This window comes from Ahaetulla prasina, chromosome 3, assembly GCF_028640845.1.
Source record: "Ahaetulla prasina isolate Xishuangbanna chromosome 3, ASM2864084v1, whole genome shotgun sequence".
NCBI lineage: Eukaryota > Metazoa > Chordata > Lepidosauria > Squamata > Colubridae > Ahaetulla > Ahaetulla prasina.
The window spans coordinates 146,955,439-146,983,145 of NC_080541.1; the positions used below are offsets into that span (position 1 = coordinate 146,955,439).

The 27,707-nt window shown below is 36.2% G+C and overlaps 1 protein-coding gene across 2 annotated transcripts in view; it reads left to right on the plus strand.

Annotated features, from left to right (window-relative positions):
• Positions 1-1,728: 1,728 nt before the first annotated feature.
• Positions 1,729-27,707, plus strand: part of LOC131196055 (divergent protein kinase domain 1A) — a 132,496-nt gene continuing 106,517 nt past the window's right edge. The window contains exons 1-5 of one of the 2 annotated variants that reach the window (XM_058178473.1): positions 1,729-2,044; positions 16,492-16,626; positions 17,043-17,150; positions 19,508-19,684; positions 20,831-24,490. In XM_058178473.1, the coding sequence (XP_058034456.1) occupies positions 1,991-2,044; positions 16,492-16,626; positions 17,043-17,150; positions 19,508-19,684; positions 20,831-21,643 (1,287 nt within the window). In that variant the 5' untranslated portion in view covers positions 1,729-1,990 and the 3' untranslated portion in view covers positions 21,644-24,490. Of the gene's footprint in view, positions 2,045-16,491; positions 16,627-17,042; positions 17,151-19,507; positions 19,685-20,830; positions 24,491-27,707 lie in introns of those variants that run through there. The other variant, XM_058178474.1, reaches the window with a different exon arrangement.

A 27,707-nucleotide genomic window follows, 5' to 3' on the forward strand; every position in this document is an offset into this window, starting at 1 on the left:
GAATGAAACAGAAGCCTACATTTGTTTTCAGAAGAAAGCAGTTATTCAGGATTTCCATCAGGTATTTTGAAAGCACAAATGACAGATATCCAGCAGATTCATTCAGTATATTCAAAAGGAGGCAGATACACTGAATCATTGGAGTTGTTTTATTCTAGAATACTGGATTTAATCTACCCGTTTCACTAATGATGAAAGTATTTCAGTAATAGTGAAAGAATTACACACACATGCACACACACAAACACCCTTTCAATGTACTAGGGCCAGAATATTATTTTAAAAGTGGATGGCATGAGTTTTTAACCCTCCAAAAATAAATCAGATTTACAGTAGTCTTAAGAAATATTTGATAAGTTTTGGGGTGGAGGGATAGATAGGCTGTAATGGGAAACCAAGATGTTGTTTTAATGTTTAAAAAGAGGCTAGTTCACAGTGTGTTCACCATAAGCAAATTGTCACTTTCTCTGAATTTCTTAAATATTAACGAATGTTATTATCTGCCCTGTCTCTTGCTGGATAGATTAAAGTCCAGTCATTAACTACCCTAAGTCATATCAGTACAATTAAGTTGTATAAATTACATATTTACAACAGCAAGTACTACACAGTCTGTAATGGATGCGTGAAAGTTTGCACACAGCATCTCAAAGTGGTATTTACTTGTCACCGAGACACTAAATACATTATTTGAAATTAAGCACCACTTGCTTGGCAAGTTCAACTATTACGAGTTATCTATACGATATACACGTTACACTAGAATAGAATAGAATAGAATAGAATAGAATAGAATTTTATTGGCCAAGTGTGATTGGACACACAAGGAATTTGTCTTGGTGCATATGCTCTCAGTGTACATAAAAGATACGTTCATCAAGGTACAACATTTACAACACAATTGATGATCAATATATCAATATAAATCATAAGGATTGCCAGCAACAAGTTAAAGTCATACAGTCATAAGTGGGAAGAGATTGGTGATGGGAACTATGAAACGATTAATAGTAGTGCAGATTCAGTAAATAGTCTACAGCATGTCCCGATTTGGCTACGCACACCGTCTTTTTTTTTTTTTTGAAGAAAAATAATTAAGAAGGGAGTCCTAGAGAGAGCATCTCGGCAACCTCCAGCAAGCCCAAGCCACTCCACGCATGGACCCCGACCCCCTCTCTCTCTTTCACCATCCCCAGCACGTGGCACTGCCTTGCTCGTCATCCGGATAACTCCCGATCTTAACAGAACTCCAGCTCGAGTAGCGTGCGGGTTCGAGCCCCAGGACCTGACCCTCCCGCCCCACTCCACGCGCTTCGTGACTCTTTTCCCTCGGGTGGGCACGATCCCTCCCATTGCAGAGCGGCAGCGCTCCCAGACTGAAGGGAGCCTCCCCTCCGCCCGCCCCCCCCAAACACAACCCTCTCCTAGAGGGGCTCAAGACGCTGCCGAGGCAGGCGCGAGGCAGCCGGATAAACTCTCGGCGGTGCGCCACCTCCAGAACCGGAAGCCTCCCCCCCCCTTTTTTTTTTTTTTTATAATCCGAGGAGAATGAGGGGGAAGCTGAAAGGCGAGCGCAGGCGGGTTTTGGCGCGCCGGCCGAAGCAGCCGAGATGCCTCTATTCCCCACCCCCACCCCCACCTCAGGTTGAGGAGTTGCTCCTCGGCTGCCCCTCCCCTCTGAGGCTCAGGCCACGAGAAAGCCGCGCTTTGTGACAGTTGGAAAAGGCGGCTGGGGGGGGGGGAGAGAAAGGGGCGGGGCGGAGAGACGCGAGAGGAGCCGCCCGCCCCGCTCGGGCACGTTTTGCTGCTTTCTTGGCAGGGCGAGCTGAGCCCGAACCGCAGCCCCGCCGGTCGGCCCGTCGCTCATCCGCTTTTGCTTCAGGCCGTCCGGCCGGCCATCTGGCCGAGCGGGCGACACACACACACACACACACACACACACAAGCAACCCTCCGACCGCTGCAGCCCGCTGCGGGGATGTGCCATTGCCATGGCGAGGAGGGTCTCTGCGGGGGCCTGGCTCAGGAAGCCCTACTACGGGCAGGTAAGCAAGGCAGGCAAAGCGTGTCCAGGCGGGACACGGGCTGCTGAGGCGAGTCAGCCGGACAGCGAGCGGGGTTTGCGGCGGTGCACACTGGGGCAGGCACTGCGGTTGGGAGCAGCCAGGCGTGGGCCAGGCTGGCCGTGAATGGGGAAGGGAGTGCGTGTGGGGGGGCGGGGAGGCGGGAGAGAGGATAGGCGCTCGCGGGAGGGAAGGATGTGTGTACATTGGGGGTGGGGAGGAATTGCGAAGGAGATCCTTGGCTACGCGTTGCTCGGCGAAAGCAGCCCGAGCGAAAAGAATGCCGCCCGGCGGTTAGGAATCCGCGCCATCAGTTTTCTCAGGACTTCCCGAGCCTTCCTCTCTCTTCTTCTTCTTCTTTTTGGGTGGGGGGGGAGGGAGTCAGCAAGTACGGGAAGAAGCAGGTAACCGAATCCTCACCGTATCCTTAACTAGGCCCGGCCCCAAGCCTTGGTTTTTTTAAAGGCTTTTCTCGCCCACCCCCTTACACTTCTCAACCCCAGCAGTCCTACTTCTTCTCCCTCTCCTTCCTGGCTCTCTGGCTAGGTTGGGAGGTTTGTGAACTGGTGGCGATGGTGCCTCCTGCTTTAAAAATAAAAAAAAAGTCTTTCCAACTATGATTATCTCTTGTGATTCCAGGCTAAAAAGCTTTCCCTGTGATTTAGCAAAGGATTTGTTACCGATTCCCAGATTAAAAAAAAAAAATTCCCCAAGACTCGCTGGGCATCCTTATGATTTGAAGATCTGTTGTTTTGACGGGGTTGCGTCTGGAGGTCAGTGGTAGAATACTGTAAAAGGCTAAAAAGCAGCGCCGCGTGCGCACAGAAAAGCCTGAAATGTCCTTTGTAAAGTGCTAACCTTTTAGAAAATGTAAGCGGGGAAAGAGGCAGCGGGGGGGGGGGGGCTGGTTGTGTTCCTGTTTATTTCTTCCTATATTAAATAAAGATTTAATCTTGAAGGCAATATATTTTCTGCTCATTGTGCTTCATTACTGTTACTTCACTACCTGTTATTCCGCATTAAAGCGTTACAATTGTTAGAGAGCAAGAATATATTCTTGAGCTACTTTTATCAGATTTACAGAACGTTATTGTTGAAAAGAGCCTAACCATCTACAAAAATTCTGTGATGAGTTTAGACACGCACACTTGTCAAAATTCTCTGTAGGCCTTTCCTGGAAGCATAAAATAAGCAATTCCCAAAATCTATTAAAGTATAGTCAGACAGTTTACAAAATCACCCCAGACAAAAATTGTTGCAGCATGAACATAATTAATTTGTACGCACTTCTTTGCTACATAAAAAAAATAAATCAGTGACCGTACCTATTTGGTTGTATTTTGTTGGTTTTTAAAAAGTGTGATACAGAAAAGCAAGTTGACGTTATTTTATTTTTTTTAATTTTATCTGTCTCTTGCCTTTCTTATTTTTTGCAAATTACTTAGGGGGGCAGACGTATCCAACACACTTTCCTCCAACTCTTTTCCCATAAAAACAACAGTATTGTTAGATGGGTTGGGCTCAGATAATGTGACTGGCACAAAGCCACCCACCTGACTTTCATGATTAATGTGAGACGTGATGTCACAATCTCCTGATTTTTAGGCTGATTCTTGTTATTTTATGGAATTTTCATATAGTTTAATTTTCTGGTGTAATTCCCTCTATAACACGGGTGTCAAACTCACCGCATCACGTTGCTGTCATATCACAATGTTTTTTCCCTTCACGGAGCTGGGGTGGGCGTGGTCTGCACATGACCCATCTAGCCCGCCGGCCACCAGTTTAACAACCCTGCTCTATAGGATTTTGTATACAAGTTAAAAGATACTTTGGCTGTACTTATATAGAAAGTCTATATTTAGACATGGAGAGAAGAAATAAATGGGGATGTGTAAAAATTATGTAAAAAGCTTTTGCAGTTATTTCAAATAGGAAGTGAGGATGGGTAGGAAAAATGTAAAAGACCTTGTAAAAAGTGCTTCTTTCAAAAAATATTCAAATGAGATTAAAGTTGCAGCATTGGATGAAGAGAAGTGATAGTCTTCTCATTCCATTCTAAAAATAAAGGTGGAAAATTCATTCTTGTTTACTCTTATTTTAAAAGTTATCTTTATTTAAACAAAAATCAGGGAAATTTAAATGAGCAACTCCTTTTTAATAGAATGGATTCAGAAGAGGTTTGTACAACACATCCCTTAAGAGGATGGTGTGATTATATGCAAGGGCAATCAAACGTCCTTCTTAGTATAGTAGCAGAATAACTTTAATACTGCTTTTGTATGTTCTAAAAATAAAGAGCATTAACAAATCTATATTGTGCTCTGAGCAAGAGCTGAATCTTGTTTCTATGTTAGATGCTTCCTAATCAGATTCAGTTCGCATACATTTGCACATGGTTTAAACATATGTTTACACTTTTTCTACACTTTGCATAAAGTTGCTTAGCATGAAAGAGAGTTGCATAATGGGTGTGTATGTTTAGACAAGAGGGAATGTCTATGCAATTATAAAAAAGCTATGTGCGTATATTTTTCTATCATTTACACAGGAATAACAGCCACTTTTTTAAAAAAGGAACAAACTTGTTTTGACGAGACATAATAAAGTAGCTAATTATTATGGCTTTTGTTTCTTTGTATCATGGCTTTTCAGAGTATAAAATGCATCCTTTATTTTCACAGCCTTTCTTTAGTTTGGCTATGTACCATATCTGAATGTCTTCATCATTCCCCTCTCCTAGTTTGTTCTCAAATCTTTGTGTCCTTGGCATAATTTCAAGCTTTACTTCTCCTCCACAAATACTTTTAAAAGTCCATTAATTCTATGAAGCATCACAGGAATCATTTGCAATCATTTACATTTGGGCTCAAACTTGTAGTTGTTTGTATTTCCATATTAAAATACTTTGATTTTAAATTTGACAATTTCATTTAGGATTAAACTGACTATTTTCTATAGTAGAATATTCATACATCCAGTCATTGCTTAAGACCTGTTCTATATGAATTGAGATGGGCACCACAACCTGTATTTCTCTCTCAGTAATTTGCAGCAGTTCTTCTGTAACTGAAAGCTTGGTGCTTTTTCATTGCCTTGACTTCTTGCCTTGCCACCATCTCCTGGTCTTTCTCATTTGCACTTTCCATTCCCATGAAAATAATGGCTGCTAGCTGCCCATTTTAGCAGTTCCCCAATGCCTTACTGGAAGTGGAGCTGACTAACTTAAGGTGGCAGAAAGTCAGGACACTTCAAAATTTGAAGTGCAACAGCATTAAATTGATGCTTACAGCAGAAAGGGGAGGGATTTATGAAGGTGACAGCTGGGTGGAAGAGAGTTTTGAGTTCTCTATTACATAGCTATTACGTTGATTTAGTAGCTTGTGGCTCACTGTATTTATTCTCTGAACCCAGCCATTGTGATATATTTATTCCTATGGTGAACATAACTGACTTAATGTGAATAAAGCAAGTGGTCAAATGGTTGTTTGCATTTGCTTAGTAAATAGAGATAGTAAAAACATTATTTTAACTTTTTTATGAACTTGAAGTTATAAAAATACTGTTAATTTGGGACTGACATCTGATGTGTTTCCTTTTCAAAGTGATTTCAACTGTTGATTATGAACAAATGTGTATTTCTATATTTATGTCTGTATCTGTATCTGTATCTGTATCTGTTATGTCTGTATCTGTATCTTTCTTCCTAGCAACAGAAGTTGTTAACTGTTTGTATGCCAGTAAATATTTCTCCAAATAGTAGATTGATTTAAAATGATTGTTAGTTATGTACTTTAACATTTATATTGCAAGTTAAAAAACAGCTTTTATAGGAGGTTGATGAAGATATATCATTGAATCCCAATAAACTATGACTAAGAATTTGAAATATGGGAATAGGCACTAATACTCTTTGGAATCAAATTCCTTATTTTAAATGTAATTAGGAGACACATTTCTCTGAACGTAATTGCTTAATGCTGGTTACCATTCTCAGATAATCTAGGTTTTAAATGTAATTCTAAAAATGTAAAAATCCACCAAGTTCAGTATTGTATTTCTATTTATCAATACTAATTCATGGAATATTAACCTGAATATTAATTTTAGAATTATAGTTTGTTCTCTCTCTCCCTCTCTCTCTCCCTCTCCATACACACACACACACACACACACACACACACACACACACACAAGAATTCCCCAATGTGTACTTGCTACCTCTAATCCTGGCAATTACCATGGAATTCTTGTCTTGGAACTTCTGTCTTTCCTTTCTGATATAATACTAAAGGTTCTAGTATCCAAATGTCAATTGTGTTTACTTTTGGGATTTTTTTACTGGTGGTTTAGTGCAACAAAATCATGAGATTCTGATTGCCTTTTTTCCTTTGTTGCCCAACAGCAAGAGAAGATTTATATAATAGGAGGACAGAGTGAAAAAAGTAATCAAAACAAGTGGTATGCAACAAGAGACCTCTCTTCATTTATTGGATTGCTTTAAACTTTCGTTTAATTCAAGAATACCGAAATACACTACCTCAATCCATGTGCAACAATTTGTCTCATTCTGTCTCAATATGATATTAATATCAATATTCTATGAAACTATTGAGATGTAACTTTTTCCAGAAATGCTACTTGAAATGCATTTGGCATGATGAATAACTCATTGCCATGCAGTACATATTATTTAGCAGAATATTGACTCTGTAAACTCCTTGTCAGGTGTCGTCATATGCTTTTTCTTTCAGTATTTTCTGGATCATTTCCAAAAGGATTAGCAGGAAAGAGAAGAGAGGGTCTGAAGCAATTTTATTTTAATGTGACAGATATCACAAAATACTTGTTCTTTAAAATAGTTTGCCATGTCATAACTGCTTAAAACATTCAAAAGAGCTAATAAAACAGTTTGTGTATTAAAACTATTTTGCAATGAAATAAGTTATACTGCATTAAGCATATAAAAGCTCATCAGTGCTAAAAATAAAGAAATTTATTTAAGGCCATATTAGTGGAAGCAATTTTATCAATCATTTCCTGTTAAACCTCCTGATTATCCATTTTGAAATAAATGTTTCTAAACCGGTATACTGTGGACAAATGGATGACATGTTAGTAGCTATGGAGAAAATATTACCAATGTCCTGAAAAAAATGTACTAGCTATCAGTTTTTAGAACAAAGATGATTCTTTTAATCATCAACTCTGTATGATCTAATTATCTACAAAAAAGTGTAGACTATCATAAATTCTTCCCAGATAATTGTCTTTCTGCTCAAGTCTACCTTTTCCTGATGTCAGATAAATAGTATGTTTTATTTATAAATTGTTCTAATGAATAATACTGAGTAATAATCATTTGAGGATAATTGGGGTAGTGGTTAAGGTGCCAGAGTAGAGGCTGAGAGTTGTAGTTCCATCTTAGGTACAAATCCAACTGGGTGACTTTGGGCTGGGCACTTTCTCCGCCCTAGAAAAATCATGGCAAATCACTCCCAATCAACGTTGCCAAAAAAATTGGACAGACCAGTCCAGACACTAACCTGGAGTTACGAGTGACTCAAAGACACCAAAATCATCATGTGGCATATGTAAAGCTAAGTTTCATTTTTTTTTGTATTATGAAATTGTAGGTTTTGTGTTTGTGAGTCTCAAAAGTAAATAGTGAAAAGTGGAATATAAATGGCCTATGACAGGTGTGTCAAACTCAAGGCCTGGGGACCTGATCTGCCCCGCAGGGTACTTAGATCTGGCCCATGGGGCTACCCTGGAAACAGTGAAGGAGACTGTAGTTTCCTTCATAAACTCAAGGCCTGGGGGCTGCCTTGGAAACCGCAGTACTTCTGCCAGAGAAAACGGAGCTTGGGAGCCTGTTTTCTCTGGCAGAGTGCTCGGGCCACCACAGGAGCCTCCGACATGAGTGGCATCGAGCTGGCCATGCCCACTCTGAAATCGAGTTTGACACCCCTAGCCTATGACAATGGCAACCACGAAATATTCTGCATTCTTAATAGTAAAACTAGATTCTGACTAGACTTTCAGCAAATTTACAGTAGCTATCACAATTATGATTCGAACTATAATTAAACTAATTGCATATCTTATGTTAAAAGCTGTCTTGAGAAGTTTCACTAACTTTCTAATGCTGAGAAATACATATGCTTAAATTGTAGGCTGACGTACTTTTAGACTTGGAATTACTCAGCAATTATTTTGCTCATTCAGCATTCTATAGATGGTAGTTAGGTCTGAAACCAAACTATTTTTAGAACTGTTCACAGGATGAGGGGTAGGGAAGAGAAAATATTGAGTGTTTCAGATTACTGATTTTGGTTATGAAGTGAACACAGTATTTAAATATTCCATTCCCAACAGAACTCATATCAATTTAAATATAACTTGTTTGATTGAATAATATGCCAGTTAAATCTCATGGACAAGATGTAAAGATGACAGCTTTCCTTATGTTAGGCAGCTCAATAATAATGAAAAAATTGGCCCGTTCCAAAACCAGCACTCATTTTTATATCAATAATTTAAACTTCATAATTGATAAATATATAAATACTTGTGACATTAGAGGTATATAGATCAGAAACATGAATATCCATGTAGTGGGCAGTTTGTGATGTGTTGTAAGGAATGAATGTGTCTTGAAAAAAGCAAAATGACTATATATTAGTGTCTCCTGTATTTCAGGAGACACTAGTCGTGGGAATGGATTATTTAAGAAGAATGTAACAGGTTAAAGAATAAATGAATAAATGGATGATACATAAATGTAGATTGAATGCTATGGAAGTACAGTATGGAAGAATTGTGTGAAGATATGTATCATATAGAGAGAATGAGGTCTTAATCACAACTCAAATACATAAGAGTGAATGGGCTAAGAAGCAGAGAAAAGCAAACTTGCAGTTGGATGATTTGAAGAAATCCTTAGGAAATACAAGTTCAAAGAATAAATGTCATTGCATAAATCAATGCTAGGACATGACGGAAACATGGATGGCTTGCAAGATTAGAAAAGTATAGAGTGGTATAATGAATGAGGTATTGAAAACTAGATTCTTATTCTGTTATTTTAGGATTACATTTTATTTTGTTTATTCATGCTCTTTGCACAATGTTTCTTAACTCAAGATAATATGATGAATAAGTATGTATTGTAGCTCCAGTTATAAATAAGGTATAGAAATTGCAATGAACGTCTGTACTTAAATGTTTCACGTTGGAGAAAATAGTTTCATCAAATTCCTGCAAAGTTTTTTTTTTAATGTTGCATATTTTCTCTACATACCAGTGGTGGGTTTCAAATTTTTTTACTACCGGTTCTGTGGGTGTGGCTTGGTGGGTGTGGCATGGCTTGGTGGGAGTGGCTTGATGGGCGTGGCAGGGGAAGGATACTGTAAAATCTCCATTCCCACCCCACTCCAGGGGAAGGATACTGTAAAATCTCCATTCCCACCCCACTCCAGGGGAAGGATACTGTAAAATCTCCATTCCCACCCCACTCCAGGGGAAGGTTACTGCAAAATCCCCATTTCCTCCCGATCATCTGGGACTCAGGAGGTAGAGAATAGATTGGGGCGGGGCCAGTCAGAATTTTTACTACTGGTTCTCCGAACTACTCAAAATTTCCGCTACCAGTTCTCCAGAACTGGTCAGAACCTGCTAAAACCCACCTCTGCTACATACAACAAAATAAGCCCCATTGAAAGGCAATATTATAAACAAATTGTATTGTGATCAGATTGCATCATTGCTGTTTAGTTTATTTATAGTTTCTCATTTCCTTTCTGTATAATATTTCTTTGAAAAATGGTACTCTAAAATGGAATTTATACTGTCAGGTGTTTACTTCTTTTCTTGCCTAATTAAACTTTATAAAAATGCCTCTAAGGGCCATTAAGCTATACCCTTGAGTTATTGCAAGGAAAGTGCTGATTGGACCCAGGTGGTGACTGATGAAAGACTTAACTGTTCTAAAGGTAAAATCTTTATCAAATCAAGCTCTGACTTCATGGATACTTCATGGTACTTTTTTTTGGCAATGACAGTGAAATGGGTTGCCATTGCTGATTTCTAGGATGTTTCTTTCAATTTTTTCCACCTAACCTACAGCCATGATGCTCCCAGGGGATCTCCATTCTGTGTATTAGCCAAGTCCAACCTTGATTTGTCTTTGAAAAAAAAAATCAAAATAAAAAGTTGGTTAATTTCAGAGCTCACATTTGCCACTTATTTGTTGCATAAATACCCAAAGACCATTAAGGAAGACAGCAGAGGAAAAAGAATAGAGGAAAAAGCAGATTTTAAAATTGAGATTTGCTGTGAAATCCACAGGAAAAATTGATCCTTGAAAAAAGGAGAAACAAATCAAAGCAAAGAGAGGATTTGGGGGAAATGGTCAGACTAGCAAATCTCAAGGAAGAAGAATATAGAAGAGACTGAGACAAGGAAAATGTAGGCAAGATAATTGTTTGTCTGTTACATTGCCATATTTCTTAGATCTTTATACGGAAGGGTAGATTTTGGACCATTGGAAACAATTATCTACAACAGACTATAGAAGTCAGCTTTCAGTTTATATGCCACAACAACTGACTAACTGATCTTTAAAAATACAAGCAGGAACTGATGGAGAAGATATTTGAACCCCCAAACTGCCAACCCAGTTGGTTGGAGATATTGTTTGTGTATGAGCTGTGCTATATTTTGAGGTTCTATGAAGTGTCAGTTGAAAATTAATAAAGGAAAAGGTTGCATTGAAAACTGTGCCGCTAGTCTCACTGTTATTCCAAGGTACTTTTCCCTTCAGAAAGGGCAAATCTATGATAATCCCACAGGCTAGAAGAAAAAAGTAACTTTAATGATATAAGTAGAGAAATAATAATAGGTGTTCTGGAGTTATGGACTCAGCCCAACTCACCTCACAGGGTGGTTGTTGTGTGGAAAATAAGAAAAGGAAGCAATAATGTATTATATATTTTTGCCACTTTGAGTTATTATTAAAAAAAACTGAATAAAAATCAATAAATAATTTTTTGTTTTTTCTAATTGCTCGATGAAAAGGGAGGAATTACTGTAAGGATCTGAACATACTTTTTAATTCAGCCATAATCTTTCAAGTATTAGAAATAATTTTGTCTCTTATTTAATCCAGTATTTTTAGAATACAAGAAGAGATGTTTCTCTTCTTGCAGATCTGTCAAAAACGTATAGGCAATGCATACTAATAAACAGCCAAAAGGGAGTTGCAATGTGGGTATGCATATAGATGAAACTATAAATCATAGTAATTGCATAGACAGGGAAATAGAACACTTAATCTGTGGCCCAAGAGTGCTCATTTTCTTTCTTACTTTTTTAATAGAAAATAATGCGGTTGGTTCACTCTCTCACTGCAAGAGGAAGTAAATGATAAATACTTTGACGTATACCAGATTGTGAACTCTTCCTGATCTGTGAGATGTAAACACTCCAGTTAATTTATCAGAATATGGATAATGTTGTTAAAGCAACATTCCTTGCTACGTGAGCAATATATTTTATAAATTTGTCAAGAAAGCCAGTTTGATGTAGTGTAACTTTCGCTGGATGGGTGATCTTGGACTAGTCACTTTCAGTCAGCCCTAGGAAGGAGGCAGTGGCAAACCACTTCTGAAAAAGTTTGCCATGAAAACTGCAGGGATTAGTTCAGGCGGTTGCCAGGAATCAAAAACGGACTTGAAGGGACAAATCTTTTTAAAAATGAAATGAAATTTTCCCTTCACAGATCATGGGCAGGTTAGAGACACAAACTGTTTACTTAGAACTCCATAGAACTCTTTACTTGTGCTTGCTTTTGATCTAGCTAGCATATCTCAAGAGTAAGAGGCAAACAGGTTTTTCCTCTAGGTACTTAAATGTTGTGTCTCCTTGAATTACACTCCTAATAATATTTATAGATGGCTGCACTTGCCAAACATTGCCTGACTAGTAGTTGGTTAAGTAAGCACGGTCAACCCTGATTAGTATTTGGGTGGAAGACAGCTCAAACATTCCAGGTTTACAAGTTGGATTGGAATGGAGAAGGAAACAACAACCAACCACTTTGTGCTCTTGAGAAGAAAACTGCATAGTTTTAGTCATATAATTCACCAGGAGTAACCTCAAATTGATGATGTCTTCAATATCTCTCTTTTCCTTAAAAAAACAATGTACATTTAGTGTAATCTCATTTGTAATATTACCTGCTGATGAAATGAGAAATAAACTTGCTAATGACATTATTTATTGGATATAGTTAGTCTGTATTTATCGTTATATCTAGGCAAAAGGTAAAAGAAGAATGTGAAGTGAGCAGAATGTGAGTTACCAGCACTGGGGGGTTTTTTGGAGGGGGGAAGGGGAAATGGAATTGGCTTACTAGTATTTTCATTTCTTCTCTAAATAATTGAATTCATTCAGCAATAACCTGTGTTCTTTATTATTCTCTTATAAAAACTATTTTGATTTACTCTGCAAGTTTGTTATTCTTTTGTTTTGAAAGTAATGCATAGAAAATTGTGTGTAGAAAATAATATTTCATGTTATCTACCGTATTAAACAATTTTACAGAAAATTTTCTATTGATTTCAAGATAGAGAATAGTTTAGGTATTTTGGCTTTGTGATACAATAAATCTAATCCATTGAGTTACTTGTAAGCCCCCAAAACTAGTTAAACTAAGAAGTATGTCTAATTAAAAAGGACTGTGTTATATTTATTATATTGATATGATCATCTCCATTAAGTTGGGGTAAAAATTAATTGGGGAACGTATGAGTTCAAATTTCCAACATGACCATGAAGCTGATACTAAGCAATCCTTCACAAATCAGTCTTTCCTCCTATTCATTTCACCATGTGCTTTTGAGAACAGATAAATATCCTAAATTTTATCCTCCATCCTCCAAACTGCTATATTTATGTATATTTATTTCGGTTAACTTATTTCTGTTTTGTTGTTGTTTCTTAAAGTCATTTTTTAAAAACATTGGCAACTGCCTGGACTGGTCCTTGCAGTTTTTTCGGCAAATTTTTCAGAAGTGATTGTCATTGCCTGCTTCTTCAGGTTGAGAGAAAATTATTGTCCCAAGATCACCCAGCTGACCAAGGCTAAGATGGAACCAGAACTCTCCTGGTTTCTAACCTGATGCCTTAACCACTACACCATAGCTGACTCAGTGTGGCCCATTATTTATTACAATAAACCCTAGATTTGTGATTAATTAGTTGGTCAAAATTATTGGGGTTTTTAAAATAAAAAATGTATAATACATTTTTAGAATTTAAAAATACAAGAAGAAGGGGCAAGCAAAGAAAATGCTGGTTTGATAATGTGAATAACATCAAAATGGATATAAAGATGAACATTGAACAACTGAAAGAAGCTGCACTTTCCTATAAAGTTGCCAAGAGTTAGACACAACCGAATGGTTAAAAACAACAAAAACAAATGTATTGGGATATGGTTTGGAAGAATTTAAGCTTGCAATGCTTTTATAAGCTAAAAAGTATTTCCAAAATAGATATTGAAAAGTTGCAAGAACTTTAGAATAAAGTATAGGAATATCCTAGCTCCGTGATGGCAAACCTATGGCACGGGTGCCACAGGTAGCACGCGGAGCCATATCTGTGGGCACACGAGCGTTGCCCTCCCCAGGCGAAAAACATCTGGAACCTGGGGAGGGCGAAAAATGGGCCTACTGGGCCCACTGTGCCATCGCGTGCCAAAAACATGGGGAACGTGGGGGGGGGCTGTGCGTGCATGCACAAGGGTTTAGGGGGGCATTGAATTATAGGCATGGGCACATATGTGCGCGACACCCCAGCGTTTCCCCTGCTTTTGGCACTTGACTGCAAAAAGGTTAGCCATCACTGTCCTAGCTTAATACAGCTTTGGCCTTGTGTTTTCCAAAATGTTAAACATGTCTCTTACAATCTTAAGTTTATATTAATTCATCAAAAGATGATTTTGCATCTTTTATCAGACTTCTTGGCAAATGTTGGAGATATAATATATTTGAGAGGATTTCATCTGTACAATCTGAGTTAATTCTAATACTTTTGTTTTGGGCTGATACTCAAACTAATGTTCATATTGTTCAAAAAAGTAATTTCACATATGTTAATACAAATTATATGCTGACAATTTGAAATGTATTAATTAATGATCATTGGATTTATGCAACTTGTAGCATAGTCAAGAAAATATGTTTTCCTTTGCTGGAAAGAGCTGCTCCTTACTGAAAATACTGGATTGAAGAATACGTGCTTCCTTTCAGGCTTTGGCTTTTTATCAGTGCAGTGATTGATCAATATAATTCTGCTAGGGCAAAGATAGATTTGTTTTTCAAAAACTAAATTGCTTCATAATGTATTATGATATTTTTGGCTTTGTGTGTATTGTTCCTGGGCTTTTTACTTTATTTTATTTTTCCTCTTTTGTTTTCTTTAAATAGAACATTTACTATTTTATGGAACCAGTATCACTTTTTGTAGTTTATTATTAAAAGGAATTCATTTTTATATAATGATAAATCATTTTTTCTCTGTATGGGCAATTCAAATTGCCCATCAGCCAAATTGTTCAAACAATAACATTGTATTTTATTGGGCAATCAATATTTAGATCAATTAATAAACTCCTAGCTTTTGCCTGCCCTTTCAAACTTTTTTAACAGCTCCTGACTGAAAAGTAGTCTTTTTTTAAGTAAATTTAATTAGTTTGTTATTTTTAATGTTGCTTCTGCCCCAAAATTTGGACCTGCCAACAATTTTACTGTTGTTTTTTTGGTGAGACAGTTGAAAGTTTATTCTGATGTAAGGTAAGATCTAATGTTAGGTAGTTGCCAGGCAGTGAATAAAACCACTGTTTTTTCCCCTTGATTTAATTTCTGGTATTTTTTCCTTCTAATCAAAACAGATATTGTAACTGCATGATTTGCCAATAAATATGTTATACTTTGAGAGCTATGGATAGATAGGAAGATTATTTTAGGAATTATTTTTTAATGATGAATAAGCAAGTTTTGTACTGAATCGCCATTGTCTTGTTTAGTTGGATGTTTTTTTATCCTGAAAGGCTGATTCCAAAAGAATGAATCAGAAAACAGCATGAAGTTTTCTGCAAGAATTCCTTCCTGGTAGATTTCAAAATAAAAGAGCCACAGGCTAGCTCATTTAAATTTTAATTTCTTCTATTTTTAAGCAAATCTTCCTTTTTTTCAATTAATCAGATCAATACTATTTTTTTTACTTGCTGAAAGGAAAGTAGTCCTCATATACTACAGGAATTATGCAGCATCCTGCAGAAAATTCTAACTTTATGAAGCAAAAGATTGTATTGTGCAAACATATCTCATACTTCCAGGTAGTCTGCATCATTTCAAAGGCGGTGTCTTCTCTGGGAAAGAAAAACTTGTATAAGCAGTGATGGAAGGCTCCAGGAAGGTTACAGTGGATACCTATACCTGTGTAAACGTACGAAAACATATAAATATATGTTTTCGAGCTTGAGAAGCACGAAGCCGAAGACACCAGCCTGAAGATGATGAGTGAGACGTCGTCGAAACGTCACCAAGATACTCTCAACCTTACACAGGAAAAGACCCGAAAATCCAAGACCTACATACCTATACCCGTGAAAACCTACGAAAACACACACACACACTCACTAATAAAGTCCAAATTATTTTGTAGAAAAGAGCAATATTATGAAGAAGTTTGGTCATTCCCAAATTAGGAGAAAGTGGGAGAAGCAGTCTGTCAAACTGAACATTACTCATGACTGCAGAAGAGGAATTTTGTGTTGAACTTAGTCCTTTTTTCCATTTCACATTTTTAGTCTTATTGTTGTAGAAAGAAGAGGTCAGGCAAATGACAATAAGGATTAATCGAGGGAGGAAAAAATGCTCTGGGGGTCAGCTGAGTGGGAGAATGAATGACAGAAACAGGAGATGAAATCTATGATGGTATTCTGTGAGTAACCTGGAATTGCAAAAAGGAGAGTCAAGACATGCATATAAGCTAGATCTGGGCAAGAATGAGTTTGCTGTGGGATCACCGGTGTATTGTAGGGTAGATAGGCTTGTTGGCTTAGTACCAGAATGAGAATAAAGCTCAGAGTCAGATACGTAATTCATACATGTGCATGTATGTTGATTGATTTCAGGTGGGATGAATGATAGCGAGCTTGTGTGCCAATCCTAGAATGGAAGAAGATGTCTAATTCCGTAGATTTTTTTCCTGCCTCTTTAAAATTCTAAAGGAGAGAGAGAAAAACAAATCTTTTTTATTGTTATATGCTTCATTTCTAGCACAGGGGAACTAAGATTTTCTTAAATATCATAAATATGACTGGAACTTTTCCCTTTCCACTTGTCTTTCTCTGTTTCAAGGTTCGCTTCTCTTATATGCGGATGAAATATCTCTTCTTCTCTTGGCTAGGAGTATTTATTGGCAGCTGGATTATTTATGTTCAGTACTCATCTTACACAGAACTTTGCCGAGGGCATGACTGCAAGAAAATAATAGTAAGTATATTTTTTTAAAAAATCAGGTTTGTTGGTATTCCTGACTGGCTCTTCAACCTTTAGTATTTTCTTATAAATTAAATATGAGAGAAATGTTATGAAAGCATTAACTAACTTTTGCTGTTGTACTTGTCTAATAATGTGTAGCAGTAGTTTATGTTCTTGGTTTTTGATTTGTTGTCATGAAAAATAGCATTAGAAAAAAATACCTGATGTATCTTACTTATTAAAGTTATCAAATCCCAGTTCACAAAATAGCTATGTATTGTGTAGGAATTATGTGAAGGAATACAATAGTGAATCAGGGAATATAGACTGAGAGATCTATATTTAAGGAGCTATATGATAACATTTTTTGAGTTTGCTGCTAGTGAAAATTATAGCAATTCTCACATATAATTTTTTTATTTTTCTAGTGTGATAAATACAAGAGTGGGGTTATTGATGGATCAGCATGTAGTAGCCTGTGTACAAGACAAACACTTTATTTCAGAAAATGTTTGTCAACCCAACCCAACAATCAGGTATGAGTACTCTGATTTATTTTTTTATTTCAGAAAAAAATATGAAATGATAAATAATACTCTGTAACTTTATCTTAAATAATGCTTCAGTTGAAAATAAATGAAAATGGACTTTATATATTAAAGATAAAAAAAACTACAGAGAGCAGTGATTAATGTCTCCTAATAAGGACTTCAATTGGTTCATTTGGCCCCTAAAATTGGATCCATCTAAATATAGTGATTGCTGCAAGCACAGACATTCTAGTTATTCTAACATATACTAGTTTGTAAATGTCATAGAAAACAGAACTGTTTAAAAAACCAAAGCCAACATTGAATTTGCTTATTTACAGAATCCATGCAATATTGCTGATAGTGTTTTATGATAAAGAATTGACTTAATCAATTATTTTGTAATATGGGGAGAATTTTAGGCATTATGTTTAAGAATATACTACCATGCTATTGTTTCCCCTTTTCATATTTCCCCAGATTTTCTTTTCCCCAATCTCTTTTCCCCTTCACACTGCAAGACATAGAACGGTTTTGGACTATGACAAAAAGAAATGCCAGAACATCCAGTAATACCTAAGATAGTCCTCAACTTACAACCAGTTGGTTAGCGACCATATAATGTTGCGGCAGATCTCCCCAGGGCTATTTACAAGGTACAACCCAGATTTGAAGTAGGACTGCCCTCTCCTTCCATGATCACCTGATTACATTTTGGGGTCTTGGTAACCAGCTGGCACTTATGCCCTTTTGCAGCATCGCAGAGTCACATGACCAAGATTTACAGTGCGTTTTTTGTTAAAAACTGGTGTTTACTTCTGGTTTTCAGCACAAAAACCCCACCCATTGCAGATAATGGATTCATTTAATAATTGCAGCATTCACTTAATGACTGCAGTGATTCACTTAATGACTGCTGCAAAAAGGGTTATAAATTTGGCCATGGTTGCTTAACTGGCACAATTAACAACTGTAATTCAGGTGTCAATTAATGGACTGAAGTCGAGAACTATCTGTATTCACGGCTAGCAACCGCACAGAACAAGAGTGCCTTCTATCCAACGACTGAAAGTTTGGCTTTGGGGAAGTTATAAGGAAGAGTTAAGAGCATATCTTAAGCATGCTGAGGGTTAAGTCACTCATTTTATCCTTGAAATCCCACTACCCGATTATTTTTAAAAGGTTGAAAAGATCAGTCCTATCTAGTGATGTTATGACAAATTAATCTTGCTCGTGTCTCCTACACACAAGACTTAATGTAACATGTAGCTCCCCAATCTATAAAGCTTACCATACTATATTAAAGTTTGCAACCGTCATAGTATTTTGAGGCTTGCAAAATCATCTGCAAAGGGACTTGATAAAAGCACTCTTTAGGGAAAATTGCCAAATAGGAAGGAATGTAAGGACCCAATTCAGCTACAGTAGTTGTGGATTTTTTAAATGAGTCTTACTGTTTAGTCACATCCGATTTTAAGCTGGAACAGCATCATCTAGATTTTCATTTAAAACCTGTTACTATAAAATAATTTATAACAGTGTTTTGTTAATAATACTGCATTCAAGAAATGTCTAATGTTGTGGTTATTAATTAGTGCCATAAATCAAATGGGTATGAAATGTATATTTAGTAGTGATTTAAAGTACATGTCAAAATGTACAATAATGTATGAATTTTAAATGCTTATCAGCTGGGATTTACTAAAAACTACAGAATATCTTTTACCAAATGCGTTTTGCTTTTCCATGTTACATACCGTGCAAAAAAGTACAAATATCACTATGCAACTATCTTGGATAGAGATTATATTTGACTAATAGTCTTTTATTTCCATCTCTGTAAAAGCTGAGTGAAGAAGCTAGTCTCATTGTAATGAAATGCATTTAAATATTTCTGTATAAAATAATTTAAATAATGCTATAAACTTAAAACTCCCATTTCATCTATATATATCATTGTCTTCAGGTTGTCTTATTTCTATGTCTTATTTTCGGGAAAGAAGAATGAAGAAGTCAAGGACAACTGCTCATCTGATATTTTGAAATTTTACTTAAATTTAGTACTTTTAAAGACAGCATGTGGCATTTTTATATAAATACAGCATATAAGTACTAGTTTAGCAGAAGTGGAAATGCTGTTTCTAGGTTAGCACTTGTCAGCTACAGTCCTTTTATAAATACTATATTTGTATAAATAGCATATACATTTTAAGATTTGTTATCCAGAAGATCAGGTCATCTTATTGAAAATAATCATTTAAGCCAACAATTTAGTCAGTGAAATACTGAGTACCAATTACAGAGAGCATTTGTGTTAAAGATAAATTTCCACCTATAATCATAGTTTATTCCATTTTGTACAGATGTATTTAGGAGAATGGGGTAATTTGCAAGGAGTTATAAAATGCCAGATGGAAGAAACTGTTCATATTGATCTCAGAACTGAACTAGAACCAAGGAAGGAAACAATTCTGTTTGATAAACCAACTAGAGGAACCACTGTTCAAAAATTCAAAGAGATGGTCTATGGGCTTTTTAAAGTAAGTATATTATTTCTCCATTGCCTGGAGGGATGATGGCTGAGCTGAAAGTAATGATACTAGACAAGATTATTTCATTACTTCATATTTGTGGCAAGTTCATTAGATTAAAATTAAGACTTTGTGTTGGGAAGTTTTATAAGGATTGCATGAAATGAACTTTTTAAATTCTCCCTCCCCATTGTGAGCCTGCTATAAATTGGCTATTTCAAATAAGAAACTGCCATTGCAATTCAGTTGACAGTCTTTCTGTTACTGTTCTTATTCTTTTAAAGGCTCCATCTGTAGTGTTTAAAAGCTCTTATGATAACTATTAAAATATAGCTAGATCTTGAATTAAGTACAGGTATGAAAAATTGCATTGGTAATTGATTTTTAATCTGTGAGGTCCTTGGTGCTCTCTGACCTTGGTTATTTTCTTGCAGATGTTTCATTACTAAATTAGGTAGCATTGCCATTGCATTTTAATCTAGTTCCCTTTTAAATAGCTTATTAGAAAACAGTCACACAAATATATCTGTAATAAAATAAAAGAAGCCCAGCTGCAAATAATATTCTCAAATTATGAGAATATTTTATCATTTTAAGAAATTAATCTGAACTAATGCCGAATGAAACTGTGCTAATGTTGATGGATAGCAACCTTTGCTCCTATAGGTCTTTTGAACCAAAAAACACCACCAAAATTACCAAGGATAGAGACCAAACAGGTCAAAGATGCCCACAAACAGATTAGACAAAATCATGTGGGTCTCCAGGAAATCTGGTGATGTGATTATAATTTGTTATACCTAACTTGATTATAAGGAGAGAAAGTGCAGAGGATAAGAGGTGAATGCTGGGTGCTGAATGGAATTTTTCAGTCACTGTGTCTTCTTACCTTTAGAATGGAGACACTCACTCTTGCTTTGTTCAATAGTTACATAATAGGTATTTTGTAAAGCAGCTACCTTTAAACACACTTACTTATAGTAAATTTTGATATTAGTAAATGTGAGCCTGCTGCATAATTTAAGGTTATCTCACTGCTGCGATACTTATTTTGTTAAATTTTTTGAAAAGTCATCTGACTGTAAGCAACATTTAATTAAAAATAAGAACTGAATGCACCTGATATTTCAACATATATATGTGACTTCTTTCTAGGCAAAACTGGGAGAGCAAGGAAATCTTCCTGAATTGGTTAATCTCATCTTGACGGTGGCTGATGGGAATAAAGATGGTCGTGTTTCCTTGCCAGAAGCAAAGTCAGCATGGGCACTTCTCCAGTTAAATGAATTCCTGCTCATGGTAATTCTCCAGGATAAAGAACACACTCCCAAATTGTTGGGGTTTTGTGGAGATCTTTATGTGATGGAAAAAGTTGAATATACCTCTCTTTTTGGAATAAGCCTTCCGTGGATCTTAGAACTTTTCATTCCTTTTGGTTTCAGAAGGAGCATGGATCAATGGTTTACTCCGTCGTGGCCAAGAAAGGCAAAAATAGCTATAGGGCTTCTAGAATTTGTGGAAGACATTTTCCATGGACCGTATGGAAATTTTCTCATGTGTGATATGAGTGCCAAAAATCTGGGTTATAATGATAAATATGACTTAAAAATGTTGGATATGAGAAAAATAGTGCCAGAAATGAATTTAAAAGAACTTATTAAAGATCGTCACTGTGAGTCTGACCTGGATTGTGTATATGGCTCAGACTGTAGAACTGTATGTGACCAAAGTAAAATGAAATGTACTACAGAAATAATTCAGCCAAATTTAGCAAAGGTGTGCCATTTGCTTAAAGACTATCTGCTTCTCGGGGCTCCTTTAGAAATACATGAAGAATTAGAGAAACAATTGTACTCTTGCATTGCCCTGAAAGTTTCAGCCAATCAGATGGAAATGGAACATTCCTTAATACTCAATAACTTGAAAACTCTATTGTGGAAGAAAATATCTCATACGGATGATTCTTAGGTGCTTTGTCTCAGAAGAAGATACAGTTGCTGCTGTAGGAACTGACCACTTTTTGTGAAACATACTCTATAGTTTTTGAAACATTCGTTATCCTCATCTTTTATCAGTTCTCTTTCAGACATATTTTTCTCCAATTGAAGAGTTATATGAGTACTTAAAATGTATGCCTGTCAGACTACTGAAGCCATATGGCTACAACACTCCTGGCTGGAAAGAATACTAATTCCCTGTTACCCTTTTACCCTTCACTGGCTTAAGAGATTTCATAAGAGCCTTCTGTTGTTAGTATTCATTCTGTTTCTTTAGAAACTTACTAAAAGACAAATTTATACATATGGAGAGAGCATTTGGTATAATCCCAGGAAATCCGTTCTATAGAATTTATAAACTCACATGTATTCAACTGAACAATTTCCTAAATGAAAAAAAAATCTAGCATTTGAAGTCTAGCCTACCCTTTTGCCTGACATATTAGTTGTTAAAAACTAAGAATTCTTGAAGTAGGACAGTATAAAAACACCATTCACACTTCCATTTCTAAATAATAGCTAAAGAAAGCTACCCAAGGACCTTTGCATCATGAAGCAGCTCCAGTTAGCCAAGCTGCTTCATCTGGCAATGGAAGACCCTCCCACTCAGATTCAGCAGACCCTCCACCCTTCCTTTGAATAAATGTATTAATACCTCCTCTTGACAACATCCCAAGTATCAAACTGCTCCCCGGGAAAGTACTGTTCCTGTGCTTTGTTTGCCCTGTATCTTTAGCAAAGGGAAAAGTTAGAAGGAATGGAACAGGATGGGCGAAGTTGGCTGTGTGGGTTATCAGTTTAAGCACTCTTAGCGGCCATTTTTGTAAATGCTGTTTACTTTGTGAAAGAATTCCTGGTGACTCAAACAGGCTTCTCATTTGAACAAAATGTGTGTAAGGGGAAGAGCTTTGTCCCTAAACTGTGATATCATTTAGTCCAGATAGATGAGTTGCATCTAGAGACCTACTTTTGTTTCAAAGCTACCACCTTGCAGGCATGAGAAGTTTCCTTATGTTCTTTTGACTTACTATATCAACTATATATATTATATAGTATATAGTATTGTATATTATATATACAAATATATACTATATTTGTGTTCTTGCTTCCCCTCAAAAAGCTACAAAAATGTATTGTGGTGCTTTTAAAAAGATCTGAAGAGTGATTTTTAAAATTCTGAAGTTTCTTTACAATCATCAATCTGAAGAATATATCACTATTAGATTATTATTTTAAAATAATATTTTGGGGATTGTCTATTAATTTTAGCATGGCAGAATTTGCACATTAGTAATTTTTAGAGAAAATTAATGTGATAATTGAAAATGTTTTAAAATGGAAGTTTTTCGAACCAGAACTTTTTGTTAGTTTTTTACATTTGTATACACATTTACCTCATACATACATTGAATGTTAGTAAGTTTGCTAAATCTCCTAGTTAAAAATAGCTGTTGTACCATTCTAGCATTTAAGGATTTATAAGTTGCACACATAATCATGCACACACACACACTAGCAGCAATATGAAATATAAGATTCAATAAACTACAGTAATCAGTTGGATTATATGAACAGATTTATTAAAAAGTATTAAGCATTATACATTTGAAAGTAAGAAGTCAAAGAGATCCCTAAGCTTCAGTTTGTACAAATAATAGTTTTAATGCAATGAAATGATTGAGTCCTTGTTTTTTATCAGCAAAGTATTTAAATCATAATGGACAATCTCACCAAAAGAAAGCCTATCTAACAGTAAAATTCTATGTATGACTGTCCTGAAGTAATTTCAGTATTGTAATTGTAAGGTGGAAGATTCCTATTGGGAGGTAATCATATTTGTTCCTTCAACCATCAAACTGCTTGATTTCACCATATGCACTTTGGAAACTAGAATATTACATTCAAGCTGATTTTGTAAGAATGTATAGATTTGTTTTCATACTATGTGATGAACTAATTTCTAAAGTGCCATTTGTCTTAAGCAAATGAATATTGGTTCTGGCATTGCTTACAAAAAAATCCAACAAAATGAAATACAGCAGTGATAAGATACATGTGTTCACCACTATCCTTCTTGGACTTGTTTTTTTTTTTTTTTAGTTATGTAGTTTCATTTCTGTTACGTGTTTTTCTCAGGACTACAGGCCATAGTCCCCAGTTCTAGAAAGAAATGGCAACTTGGATCATACATGGATAATCTTTGGAATCTTATTTAGCACCTAGCTAGTTAATAAACTACATTAATCAACATAGTTGTTTAGCACACTTCTTCTGAAACACTTATGCATGTTCCTCTTGACACTAATTCACCTTTAGCTCTTGACTTGATTCAGTTTTGTTTTATAAGACAAAAAAATGACAAAAATTATTGATAATTTCACTTTTTGAAATCAACAAAATATCCTTTTTTAACCTCTCAAACATGCACTTATAAAGACAAAAGAACTATTGTTCCCTGTATAATGTGTGACATTATTTGCTTTAGGGTCTTGTACATTTTTGCCTTGTATAAATATTTTTACTAACAATTTTCTTGCACAATGTCCACTGTTTTGTTTTTAAATTGACAGAGACAGCATTTATTAGTGGTACCAGTAAACATTCTTAAATCTTAATAAGCAAATCCATGGTGAGTAAGTCTGAATGTCAATATTTAACAGTCATTGCTCAGTGGAAAAAAAATATTTGAAAGTTTGGAATAATGGGACTCGTTAGCAATGCAGTTTGTACTGTATTTTATTTTGATTGCTGTTATACCACTTTCAGGTTTTTATTTTAAATATGAACTGTTTACAATAAACTGGAACTATTTCCCCTTTCTGGTAGTGATACATGTTGGGTAGAAACACTGTATTTTTGGTAACTATTAGCATAAAAAACTGAAGATAGCAAGAGCTCATTGGTTCTGGGTAAATTTGAACAAGGTTTAATTTGATTAGATAGTTGAGTCTGTATAATGTGTGCCTTGTCCTCTCCAAATACAAGAAACAAATTAATATGTCAATTTTAGTGGACAGAAATAAGTCCAAAACACTGGTTTCTGCTTGTAGTTTTCATATTCTTCTAGATACTTATGATGATTGAATTTGATTCATTTTGTCAAAGGCTGATTGCTGCAAAGCAGAAATGATTGAGGAATAGAAAACCCGAACCTAGATTAAGCCTGTTGAGATGACAGGTTTCCTTGATTCTGTTTTAGCAGATAGCCCTTTACTGTCCCCTAGTGAAATAGGTTGGGGTACAGTTGCATTTAATAATTTTTTAATATAAAAGTCAATGGAGTGCAATAAAAGATTAATGAAGTGGGATATATGAAACAAAATGTTAAAGTTATTTTATGTAATTAGTTACCAAGCACATCTAAATTATATTAAAGTAACCAAAATATCTTTCTAATCCCCAAGGCATGTCACAACTTTTGAGCACCCCCTAATGTTTGGAAATTGAATGTTGAAAAACTTAACACGCCCTAAATAGGGTGCTTCTGCTTTCCTCTTGAGATTGGAAAGTTCATGTAGTGATGAAAGAGATCAGAGAAGGTGCTTCACTATTATATAATTGGCCATTTCTATTTAGTTTCAATTTAGGGATTCCCATAAGAGCCCAGGATAAACTTACATATTTCTGCATTAATATGACCTAAAATGTGATCTGTTCTCCACACAAGCCCAAAAACTAGGTGAAGAGAAGCCAATTAAACAATTGCGTCAAAAACTTTATAGTACATTTGAGAATCTATAGTACATTTCTAAATCTATACTTTTGTGTGGCAGAAGTATGTGAACCTTCGCTTTCAGTAACTGGTGTGTCCTCATATAACTGCAACTAAATGTCTCTGAGAACTTGGTCAGTCCTGAACATCAGCTTGGATGAATTTTAACCAATTCCTTTTATGGAATAGATTCAATTCAGAGTTGTTTGTGGGCTTCGTTGCATGAATTCCCTGCTTCCTACAAGATTTCTATAGAATTAAGATGAGGACTTTGACAGCCCATTCCAAAACATTAACTTTTTTCTGCTTTAACCATTCTTCGATTATACAACATGGATTGTTGTCATGCTGTATACCCCACTTTCACTGGAGCCCAAGTTCACTGACAGATATCCTGATATTTTTGTAAAATTTCCTACTACAATTCAGAATTCATAATTCTATCAGTGAATGGTTTATCAATGGCAAACCCAGGGCTGTCTTAACACATGGGCCTGATGGGCACTTGCCCGTGGGTCCTACGAGCATAGGGGCCTCATACTAATCTGTGTATGTTAATCCTTCAATGCACCTTGTATCATATAAACACAGCAACATATTTATTACATTTTACTGCATTTTTTTATTAATACTAACATGCATTAATAGAAATTAACACTGATTTTTTTTCCATAGATGATGACATGAGCCCGCATGTTTTTAATGTTTTAACACCGATTTTGTTGGAAGTGCCAATAAAATAAATATGTTTAATTTTATCGACCATTTACATTTTTATTCCTGTGAGTAGTTGTCGTAGAGACTCCAGTACACTGCTTTGCCCAGGGCCCATAATGCTGTTAAGATGGCCCTGGGCAAACCATCCTGGTCCGTTACACTGCTGCCATCACAGATGGTATAAGGTTCTTACCCCAAGTTTGCCTTTCCCAAATATACTTCTCATTCAAGTACAGTGTTTTCCTGAAAATAAGACCCTGTCTTATGTTTTTTGGACCCCGAAATAAGTGCTTGGCCTTATTTTCGGGGAGGTCTTATTATTTTGGGGTGCATGGAGCAAGATGGGGCTCCTCTTGCTGTCTTACCTGATTTCCAGCTCTGCGTTTAAATATTTTCAGGGGGAGGCTTATTAAAGCGCATGCACTCAAAAGCCCAACTGGGCTTATTAACAGGGGATGTCTTATTTTTGGGGAAACGGTAAAAAAAAAGTTCTATTTGGTTCTCATCTGCCCACAGAACATTTTTCCAATAATCATTTGGCTTTTCCATATGGTTTATGTACATGGGCAGCAATGTTCTTTTTGGAGAGTAACTTTCTCCTTGCATTCCTGCCATGCACACCACTGTTGTTCAGTGCTCCTCTGATGGTGGTTTTATGAACATTGACATCTAGCAATGCAAGAAAGACCTTTAGTTCTTTAGATGTTATCTTGAAGTTCCTTGAGACCTCCAAAAGTACAAGCATTGCTCTTGGTGTGATCTTAGTTGATCAATCACTCCTGGGAACAGTGGTATTGAATGGCTTCCATTTGTACATGATCTGCCCGACAGTGTACTGGTGGTGTTCTTTTCTTAATTCTTCCAGCATGGTGAGAATTAACAACTATTTTTAGATGTCAGAAATCTTTTTTCAAACGATTATGTATTTCCTCATACCGATGGTGAATACCCAGAATTCTGTCATTTAAATAAGGCAGGACTTCCTATACTCACACCCGATTATCACCCTATTCTTGAAAACACCTCATTTCTCCTTCAAAGGAACTGATAATTCCAGACTTTCACATAAACCATACATGTACATAAATCTGGATCATTTTCCTCAATGAATAAATGAACACACGTTTTATAGGCTTAGTTGTTTTAAATGGGTTCTTTGGCTTTAGGACTAGTGTGGAGAGCAGATGACAAATTAGGTCATCTTTATGCAGATATATGAAAAGATTTCACAAATTTTAAATAGTACTGCAATTGCTGTCAGCTGTAATATAGAACTGCATTTATTACACTGTTGTTTTCATTAGTATATTTGTTGTAAACTAATTTTTAGTAAGCATGCTGCTAAAATAGAGAATGAGATTGTGTATTTCATTAATTGGGCAAATGCTTGGCAGTTAAGTTTGGGTGCCCCCGTCCCCAGGAAGCCATATGGCCTATGTTGAGAACCCCTGGTCTACAGAACCAGGGATCTACTATAGCCAATCTTGATGAAAATAAGTTTTATCCTTCATGTAGAGATGATTTCATGGTCTGGCCTATTTAGGGGGACTGGTATTGATCTTGAAAGTCTGATACACCGCTTCACAGTGCTTTACAACCCTCTAAG